The 10,000-nt window shown below is 46.7% G+C and overlaps 1 protein-coding gene across 1 annotated transcript in view; it reads right to left on the minus strand.

Moving 5' to 3' along the window:
• Positions 1-10,000, minus strand: part of dysf (dysferlin, limb girdle muscular dystrophy 2B (autosomal recessive)) — a 52,680-nt gene that overhangs the window by 37,199 nt on the left and 5,481 nt on the right. Inside the window, exons 4-29 of the mRNA XM_061095635.1 lie at positions 9,397-9,502; positions 8,270-8,393; positions 7,917-8,173; positions 7,699-7,827; positions 7,254-7,316; positions 7,096-7,146; positions 6,971-7,001; positions 6,701-6,816; positions 6,493-6,619; positions 6,313-6,416; positions 6,166-6,234; positions 5,970-6,013; positions 5,691-5,773; positions 4,780-4,895; positions 4,179-4,292; positions 3,910-4,087; positions 3,646-3,770; positions 3,423-3,529; positions 2,604-2,799; positions 2,374-2,520; positions 2,164-2,295; positions 1,828-1,994; positions 1,633-1,747; positions 1,437-1,542; positions 1,191-1,333; positions 500-673 (exon numbers count right to left, since the gene is read on the minus strand). Of these exons, the coding sequence (XP_060951618.1) occupies positions 500-673; positions 1,191-1,333; positions 1,437-1,542; positions 1,633-1,747; positions 1,828-1,994; positions 2,164-2,295; positions 2,374-2,520; positions 2,604-2,799; positions 3,423-3,529; positions 3,646-3,770; positions 3,910-4,087; positions 4,179-4,292; positions 4,780-4,895; positions 5,691-5,773; positions 5,970-6,013; positions 6,166-6,234; positions 6,313-6,416; positions 6,493-6,619; positions 6,701-6,816; positions 6,971-7,001; positions 7,096-7,146; positions 7,254-7,316; positions 7,699-7,827; positions 7,917-8,173; positions 8,270-8,393; positions 9,397-9,502 (3,124 nt within the window). The remainder of the gene's footprint in view (positions 1-499; positions 674-1,190; positions 1,334-1,436; positions 1,543-1,632; positions 1,748-1,827; positions 1,995-2,163; positions 2,296-2,373; positions 2,521-2,603; positions 2,800-3,422; positions 3,530-3,645; positions 3,771-3,909; positions 4,088-4,178; positions 4,293-4,779; positions 4,896-5,690; positions 5,774-5,969; positions 6,014-6,165; positions 6,235-6,312; positions 6,417-6,492; positions 6,620-6,700; positions 6,817-6,970; positions 7,002-7,095; positions 7,147-7,253; positions 7,317-7,698; positions 7,828-7,916; positions 8,174-8,269; positions 8,394-9,396; positions 9,503-10,000) is intronic.

Genomic DNA, 10,000 nt, shown 5'->3' on the forward strand with positions numbered 1-10,000 from the left:
GGAGAGAAAAGAGGAAGAGGAGCAGGAGAAGAGAAAAGAGGAAGAGGAGCAGGAGGAGAGAAAAGAGGAAGAGGAGCAGGAGAAAAGACAAGAGGAAGAGGAGCAGGAGAAGAGAAAAGAGGAAGAGGAGCAGGAGGAAGAGGAGGAGAAAAGACAAGAGGAAGAGGAGCAGGAGGAGAGAAAAGAGGAAGAGGAGCAGGAGAAGAGAAAAGAGGAAGAGGAGCAGGAGAAAAGACAAGAGGAAGAGGAGCAGGAGAAGAGAAAAGAGGAAGAGGAGCAAGAGGAAAGAGAAAGAAAAAAAGAAAATATTTTAGCCTGGATATAAATTCAGAAGATTCACGTGTTCACATCATGCATCATAATGAGCCTGTTAGAGATGATGATGGAGCGGCCTCCTTCTCCTCCTCCTCCTCCTCCTCCTCCTCCTCCTCCTCCTCCTCCTCCTCCTCCTCCTCCTCCTCCTCCTCCTCCTCCTCCTCCTCCTCCTCCTCCTCCTCACCAGAGAACACTCCAGAGCAAAGATGGCGGCCGGGCCTGTCTTCTCCAGCGGCTCCATGCGACACCTCCACCTGCGGCGCCTGAAGCTGTCTGTCTTCCTGGGCTTCAGGTGGAACCTCCACCCGAACAGGGAGGCGTACTCCCACAGCTCGCGGTCCAACTCGTCCGGACGCTGCTGCGGAGACACGAGGACGAAGACAGACATTTACTCATCTCTACATCTGGGACAGATGTTTCAAACAGATGTTCAGGCACCGATCACACACAATTGAATTCAATGGAATCATCATAAACAACAGATATAATATCAGACACATCAGAATTTAATCAAAGGTGCAAAAGGGAAAGGTTTAAATTTGGATACAGTTCAGTTTCTCTTTTCCTCATTCGTGTAACTGCATCACCATCTAGTGGTGAGTTGAGGTAACTTCATGAATTTATGTATCTACAGAACAACTAATAGCTGGTTGATTAAAAGTGAATTTATTTGTGTTTTAAAGACGAAAAATCTGGAGGTTTTGGAATAAATTCATGAAAAATGAAATTAACTGAATATATTTAGTTGAGCTTCTTGATGATGAAGTTCAGTTGTGTTTAAAATCATCGGATTCATTTTGGATCAGAAGCGTTGGTTTGATTCCGACCTAATTTTTCCGTTTGTCCCTCACGGTCTCATGTCCTCATGTCCTCACCTTTCTGAGAGCGTCCATCTTCTGTTGGTCTCGCCGTCTCATCCGAACCCAACGCCGGCGTCGGTTGGTGTGGTACATCTTCTCCGCCGGCACCCACGCCTTGGGGCGTCGGTCTGGAGGGATGGGGATACCGTACTCCCAGCCTGGACACACACAGACACACACACACACATATACCTATTAGTGTGTAGTCTGACTCTGGTTGTTGAATGTGTGTGTTTCTGTTGTGTGTCTCTGCCTCTTCACCTTGATCGTCTACGGCTCTGTTGAGATCTTCACTCCACTCCACCTCCTCCCACGCCCAACCAGGAGGACACTCCACGTCGTCCTTTGGCACCGCCTTCTCTCCGTTCTGACAGGAAAGGTCACGGTCAGATATTAGGACAAAGCTGTGACAAGAACAGAAACACACAACCACACACACACACACACACACACGTACCACGTCGGTGTATCCCTCCGGCATGCCGATCCACTGCCCGCCTGGTAACCTCATCTGGTTTTCAAACACTTCCTCTGAGAAGGTCATGTGACCGGCGTCCGCCTCAAACAGCAGCCTGTGGGTTGATCAACACAAACAGACACACTCAGTGTTTACACAATCACAACATTCACACGCACACACCAGCTGACTCACGTCTTCTCGGGGCTGATGAACCAGTCCCCGGCCCAGGTCCAGCCGGGCGACGGCTTGAAACTCTCCTTCGGCAGCTTCACTCGTCCTGTGACGTCACTGAACTTGGGGTAGGTCAGGCCTGTAGTTCCCCAGCTGCCCACCAGGGCGAGCCGAGTCTGGTTCTCATACTGCGGAGAGAGAGAGGAGACGTGTGATGTTTGAGACAGAGGCTGAAAAGAGGAGCTGCAGCGATGGACACTCTGAGGAGAGGGACGTGTTTTCTGAACTTTAGCAGCTGAATATGAACCGAACAAGCCTGTAAATACTGATTCCATCCACTCAGTTTGTGTATCTCACCGTTTCGGCGAAGACCGACAGTTTCCCTTCAGCGAACTGGTTGAAATGTTTGACGTCTGCAGCCAAACCGAACCAGAGTTTGACTCTCAGCTGACCAGGAAGTTTGGCCTCTGCACCGCTGCCCTGCGGGTACTGTACGGCACAAACACACAAACCAGTCAGTACAAAGTATATACGTCTGTGTGTGTGTGTGTGTGTGTGTGTGTGTACCTTGAGGAAGACAGTCTGCAGTTGTCCGCAGTGTTTCCCACAATGCTCCTGGGAGAAGATGACGGTGTGGGCGGGGACTCGGTGGTACGCCACCCGGCGGTCGCCCTGCAGCATCCAGATCACGATGTCCGGGAGGCTGTTCTGAGGCTGGGCGAGTCAAAGAGAGAGAGAGGGTGAGAGTCCTGAAGGTTCCATTTTGCCTCTGACCGTCAGACCGTGAACCCGCTCACCTCCTCGGCCATGTCCCTCAGCCGGCTGGCCCAGTCCTCCGCCTGCTCCAGCACCGTGGACAGCTCGGTGGCCGGCCCGTGTTTCAGGGCGAGCGCGGCGGCGACGATCCCCTGCAGGTGCAGCGTGCGGACGTGCCTCAGCGAGCGGTCCAGGGGAGTCGTGCACTGCCAGTGGGCGAGAGAGGGAAGCTCCTCACTGCAGAGACACAACTCAGGTCAAGTACAAGTACCCGGATACTGTGAGTACAGGCAGTGGTGGAGAGTAAAGAAGTAGAAATACTTTGTTACTGTACTTAAGTAGATTTTTCACATATCTGTACTTTACTTGAGTATTTATTTTCCTGACGACTTTTTACTTTTACTCGTTACATTTGAACAAAAATATGTGTACTTTCTACTTCTTACATTCTCAAACTGGCTCGTTACTTGAGCAGCGGAGGTTGGCGCCGCACGCCTCTACGCACGGCGCAACTCTCTCTCTCTCCCTCTCTCTCTCTCTCTCTCTCTCTCTGAAACATTTTGGGTTGTTTTGTGTCTGTATAGGAATACTATAAAAAGCACTTTGCATTTTTAATTTTGATACTTGTACTTTTACTTTAGATACTTAAGTACATTTCAACACCAGATACTTTTGATACTTAAGTACTTTTAATATGAGCTACTTTAAGACTTTTACTCAAGTCATTTTCTGACGGTTGACTTCTACTTTTACCGAAGTCACTTTCAGGTAAGATATCTGTACTTTTACTCAAGTATGGCTTTCAAGTACTTTGTACACCACTGTGTACAGGTACTTGGTGAGGGAGTAAGAATACACACCTGCAGTCTGTGATCACCTGATCCAGCAGCTCCACCACCCGCTGCTCCAGGTCCTCCAGGTCACTTCCTGTCTTCACCCCCAGCTGCACCTGCTGCAGGCTGGCCTCCTGGAGACACACACACACACACACACACACACACACACACACACACACACACACACACATGGTCAGACTGTCTAGAAGTCACAGTTGAGAACAGAAACACATTTATGAATATTCACCAGTCTGTCGATGATGCTCAGCAACATGTTGAGAGCCTCGATCCTCGGTTTGATGTCCTCCCACTCAGAAGACACCACCACCACCGGCTTCACGTTGCCCCACGGGAGGTAGTAGTAGTGACAACCTGGAGTACACACACACACACACACACACACAGACACACACAGAGACACAAACAAACACACACGCAGACACCGAGCATTTTAGAGTTTTATTACTACTGTAATTGACCTTTCACCTCGGAGTTAAACCCACGTACGCACCATCGAACACGGCCCTGCTGAACTGGGTGGTGGACGCCAGGGGGAGGCAGGTGTAGTCGAACCTGTTGCCGTAGTTACCGATGCTGACCTCGAACTGGATGGCGTCGTCGACGTCCTGGAGGAGCGTGGCCGAGTAAAACGCCGCAAAGAGCGAGAACTTCCTCTTCCGGAGAAACTTCTGTAGGACGGAGGAGAAGAAACGATTATGGGTGGATGGTCGGACATTTGTCTTTCTACATCCACAGGTTAACGTCCTCTGTCTGTCTCACCTCCACCACCAGCAGGTCGTCTGATGGGATGTCTTCAGTTCTCTGCTCCGGTTTGTCTGCCAGCTTCGTGGTGAGTTCAACTAAAACTCGTCCTCGGTACGCTACGCCCTCCCCCTGAGGAAGAGTCGAGAGTTAATGGATGTTTAAACGCTAAGATAACCTTTTGCACTACTTCACAAATTGAACATTCAACTAAGGATATATATTTAGATGTATATATTTTATTTTCTATTTAAAATTTTTGATATTCTATTTCATTGTTATTCTATTTTATTCTTTTTTTATTCTATTTTATACTTGAGCATTGCTTAAAGAGAGTGTGTGATCCAAGCATTTCATTGACAGTGACTACTTCATGTTATCTCTGTTCATTTGACAATAAAAAATCTTGAATCTTGAATCTTGAATCTTGGTTTGGTCCAGGGTTTATGACCTATACTGTATTGAGCCACCAGGGGGCAATCTGGGTGTTTTGGCTTCACTTTCGATAGCTGTCATATCGTCCATCTTTATTTACAGGCTGTGTTCGACCCACAATGATGGGAAGGAATACTTGTAATTAGAGAAGAAGGAGCAAAAGAAGATGAAAGGTGGAGTTTACTTTTCCGAGGTTCAGGTTCTCGTGCGGGTCGTTGAAGGCGGTGAACTCGCGGGCGCTGCCGTACAGGTTCACGAAACACGGGCCGAACGTCGGCAGGAAACCAAGACTGTCGTCGACTGCAGGGACACAAAGTGGAGACAGAGTTCTATGATCCACACGAAGGAACGTGGCACTGAAAGGGAAATTTAAATAAACAGGATTTTCATGATTCGTTCACCGACACACGATCAGACACTCAGAGATTTCAGCAGAATTTAGCTTTGATTGAAAAAAGCGGATTTGGAAGAAGAACTGATTGGCACATAATGAAAGGTGTGTAGAGAGGACGTACTGCCAGGTTGGACGGTCCGTGGAGTCAAGTCATCTGGATGCATAGAGAGGAAGGACGGTTCACAGTCAGACAGAAAGGAAACAGAAGTCTCTGAACGCCACGCAAACCCAAACCGATGCTCGTGGGCAACAAACGCCAAAAACTATCCTGGAAACTCACCGCAAACTCATGCACCTGCTTTCAAATCGATGCTGTGAGAGAAATGACCACATTCAGGGTTTCCATCACAGCAGAGAAAGTGGTTATTGGAGAAAAATGTGCAACTGTGAAAGGTGCAATATTTTATAACAAACACAACTGCAAACACAGCCTTCGTTGTGATGTTAGCAACAATCTGCATCCAAGCTACAGATGTGATGCAAGGAAGAAGAATGAAAGAGCCTAAAAAACTAAGAAAATAGAAGTTAGACTGTGAGACTCAACGATCCAGGGGGAGTTCGGGTTAGTGGTTCGGTAGCAAATACCCAAAAGACTCAAATCAAACCAATCCATCACAATGCTTTCAAATCCAGCTGATTCTAGTCCAAACCATTCTGCTTGGGTCCACACCAGCTCACACCAGTTCAGACCAGTAACTCACCATCTATCTCTCCTCCGGGGGCGGAGATCTTAGACATACAGAGGTGGGTGGTGCCGATGACATCGTTGTGACTGGCTCGGTCCCTGGAAGATGACAAATCAAAAAACAAGCTCTTAAAATGTAAAACACAACACCAAGGACCACATTATTACATATGAACTCTTCTACTTGTGTGTGGGATAATAAAATGTATCTTAATCTTAATCTTTCATGCAAAATTCTAATATTCTGCTGAATTTGATAAAACCAATATTTCAAAATCTATCAGTAGGGATTCACCAGTCCAGAATCCTGATCCTCATCTTCTCGCACATGGAGGGAAACTGGGAAAGAAAAAAGAAAACGTTCAATGTATAAAATCTCATAAGTGCAATAATAAAGTGTGTTTGCTCTGCAGACGGTAAATAAAGATGGACGACGCGGGTCCGTCTTGTCGTCCATCTTTATTTACAGCCGACGTTTTTGTGTGTCTCACTCTGATGGGCATGGCCAGACTCTGGTTCCACTGAGGGTTGGCGTTCTTCTCCAGAATCTTCGTGCAGATCTGAAAACAAAACAAAAGACAGAAATAAAGAAACATGTTTGAACGGAATGATTTGAAGCTGTTTCACGTCACACGCACGGTTTTGCCGGCGAAGTGGATCTCGACCAGAGGGTCCACCAGGTTCTTCCTGTTGCTGTCGAACCCGAGGATCTGCTTCATCCCGTCCATGAAGGCGTCGTCCACTGCGGACGGAGAAGAAAGGATCAGACTCTGCTGTGAAGCACGAGACATAAAACACACAAAGACGAGAGGTCTCACTCTGAGGCAGATCCTCGGCTCTGAAGATCCTCAGGGTGAAGACGGCTCCTCTGAGGGACAGACCGGCCGGCCGCAGCAGGTTCCCCTCGATGTCCTCTTTGTCCTCCACACACTCACGTTTATCAGCCTGAGACACAGACGGACACATGGACATTCATTTACGGTCCGAGCTCCCTCCACTTTGCTTCTTTCGTCCAATCAGACTCACCGGGGGCTCGTCTCCGGCGGCCAGGACGAGCAGGCTGACCTTCAGGTAACCTTTGACCCCCGCGGAGAGGTCGTCAGGGTCGCACAGCAGCAGCCACTTCCTCAGGAAACAGTGTCCTAAAGAGTCAGAGATTTAACGAACGATCGGACTTAAAACTAACCTGGAACTTAATGGAACCAAAAAAGAAAAGTCCATAATAGGTCAAATTTAAATTGGAGTCAAATCATCACAAACACACATATATATTTACTTAAATACAGATAAACTCACTGTGCTCATTGTAGACGGTGCCGACATCCAACTGTGAATAATCAGAATTCTCTTAGAGTTTCAGTTTTATTGTCGGACGAAATATTTTTTACGTTACTTAATAAACAGCGTAGACGATGTTTCACCTTGAATTCACCGATCACAGCGTCAGTTCGGAGAGAGCGAGAGTCGCACACCTGCAGGAAGAGAGACACAATGAGCACAACAGAAAACACAAGTAAACAACACAAGATCCATATTGTGGCTCGATGGAATGAAAAGGTTATTATTTAAATTGACTCACAGTGATGAAGACGGGTTCGTCAAACAGATCTGACGGCGTCTCAAAGAAGTTCAGGAAGAACGTCTGTGAAGAGAAAAACACGTAAGAGCCTCAAAATCAACACTGATCATTTCTCAATTTCTTTTTTTTTTTTAGAATATTTTATTTTTCCAAATATTTTCACAATGCAAGAGAACATGCAGACAGAACACTCTACATTAAACATTACAGAAAATTGCATAACAAAATAAAAAAAAATACACACATAGATGAAATAAAACGAATTAAATAAATAAAGTAAATAATTCCACCCACCCAAAGAGAATACAAAAAACAAAAAAAAAGTTGGTGCATAGGATGATGACACATCACACAGAAATACCTCAATGACACAGTAACTAATGTAACTCAGAGCTCCAAATAGTTACAACGCTGATGATGATTAGTTGTTTGTGTGTTTGTTCACCTCATCGAACACGGGGTTGTTTCCGTTTCTGATGCGGGTCCTCTTTGTCTGCCCGGCAACCGTCACCTTGACAACGGGCTTGATGTTGATGCCCGGCAGCTGTCGGCCCTCGATGACCCGCACGCGCACCTGGACACGAGGACGCGTGAGGAGACACGATGACGCAACTAACCCTAACCCTCACAAAGCAACAAGTTGTCGTGATGTCATGAACTCACCTGCAGGTCCTGGGGCTTGTTGGCCAGAGGCTTCTGCTGAGAGCTGGGTCCCTTCCTCCTCTTCCTCAGCCCCCCCTGGGCGTTGTAGGACGGCGGCGAGCGCTTGGGGGTGTGGTTGGTGGGCGACTCTTTGCCCGGGAGCCCCTGAGGCCCGACGATGATCATGGACCGCCCGTCGTCCCCCCCCTGGTCCTCGGGGGGCTCCAGCATCATCAAGCTCTCCGTGTCCTCCTCACCCAGCGTGTCCAGAGAAATCACTGCAGAGACAATCAGTTAAAAACGAGTCTCTGAGGAAGAACCTGACAGATCTGACATCGTAGATTCGCAGGTTTAATGTTTTCAGGTTGTTTCACTTGTGACCGTGTCCAGCTCCACGTTGGGGTTGTTGTGGGAATAGGCCTCGGGCTGGGGAGGAGGCTGGAAGGGGAGGAGCGATCCTGGAGGAGGGATGTAGGAAACCTGGAGGGTCAGCGTGGCCTGATGGAGACGAATGGAGACACATGGAAACATATTAAAATGAATGATTCTCTCATAATGTGTGAGAGGTGCTGTACGATGGAGCATCCAGCCTCAAAGGGTCTAACCCACTTTTGAGTGAAAGCCTTCTTTTAATTTTAGCACACAATCTAATGTCAATCAATTTATACTCAATTTGTTTTTATCCTGTTTCAATCTTCCAGTATCTGTATTTTGCAAAGTGCTGCACACCCGAGGTTCATAATGTTTCTAACAGGAGGAGCAGTCGTCTGCAGCTTCCTTCAACAGGAAAACACAGCTCAGTGATAATTAGATCTGTTTAAACAAAGGCTTCATAACCACAAGCAACCTTTACACACACTAGTTCATTGTAATAGAAGTACATAATAATATATATATATATATAATATCATATTTGAGGACATTTTGTGTTTTCTGTTGGATCACACATAGCACACACACACACAGTCTGAGGTGATCGGGTTGTGTTTATGTTACAGTAGGTACAATGTGTGTGTGTGTGTGTGTGTGTGTGTGTGTGTGTGTGTGTGTGTGTGTGTGTGTGTGTGCGTGAGACACAATCAGATCGGCTCCGACACTGAGAGGAAGACTTTGTTTTGGCTTCAGGAAACGAGGATTCAAAACAGAACGTTATTTCATGTCAGACTTAAAAAAACAGAAGACGACTGAAGGTGTGTGCTCATCTGTGCGTTCATGTGTGTGTGCGACTCGATGTGTGTGTGTGTGGATAAATCTGATCAATTCTGTGTTTAAGACACTGAGACAGAGGAAACTAATTGAATTATTGCTGGAGACACACGACAGAAAGAGACAGAACGATTCTATTTTCAGATCCAGACAGGAAACTGTGAGTGATTTATGATTTGTCATTCCTTCGTGATACAATGAGGCCGTAGATTAATATGCCTGTTCTGTGTGTGTGTGTGTGTCTGTGCTGTGTGTGTCTGTGCTGTGTGTGTGTGTGTGTGTGTGCGCTCCCCACCCCCGTGTTGTTTCTCTTGGTGTCCAGCAGGGAGATGGTGAAGGAGGCGGCGAGGCTGGGAGAGTTCATCACGTCTCTGAGAGCCAGTCGACATTCTCCCATGAACCTGAACAGGAAGTAAAGGTACAGACACGTTGTAGTTCTACGTGTAATCCTGCTGATAAATAAACCAAAAGACAAACACACAAACCACCGAGAGGGGAACTGGTGATGGAAAATTTCACTGATCAATGTCTTACTACTGTTCTGACTGTTTTCTGTGAACTTAGCTGATACAACATCAAAGTCTTTCACCTGCTGTTGACCTTTATTTGTGGAACTGTGCTGGATTTGATTCCTCTTTTAAAACAGTGAAGCCAGAAAGCAAACGGTCTTGTGCTCTCTGTTCTGTATCCATTCATCACTGACTGTACAACTCATCTCCCTCTGTCAGAGCCACCATCACAGAACTGCACTAAACCTGTCTCCTTGCACTGTGAACCTGTACAACACTCCGCTCCATATACACTTACTACACATCATATGTGATATGTGTTCATATAAACCATATGGATATTATATATCATTTTATACAATAATATTGTCTTTTGCACACTCTGTCTAC

Source organism: Limanda limanda, chromosome 22 (assembly GCF_963576545.1).
Source record: "Limanda limanda chromosome 22, fLimLim1.1, whole genome shotgun sequence".
Taxonomy (NCBI): Eukaryota; Metazoa; Chordata; class Actinopteri; order Pleuronectiformes; family Pleuronectidae; genus Limanda; species Limanda limanda.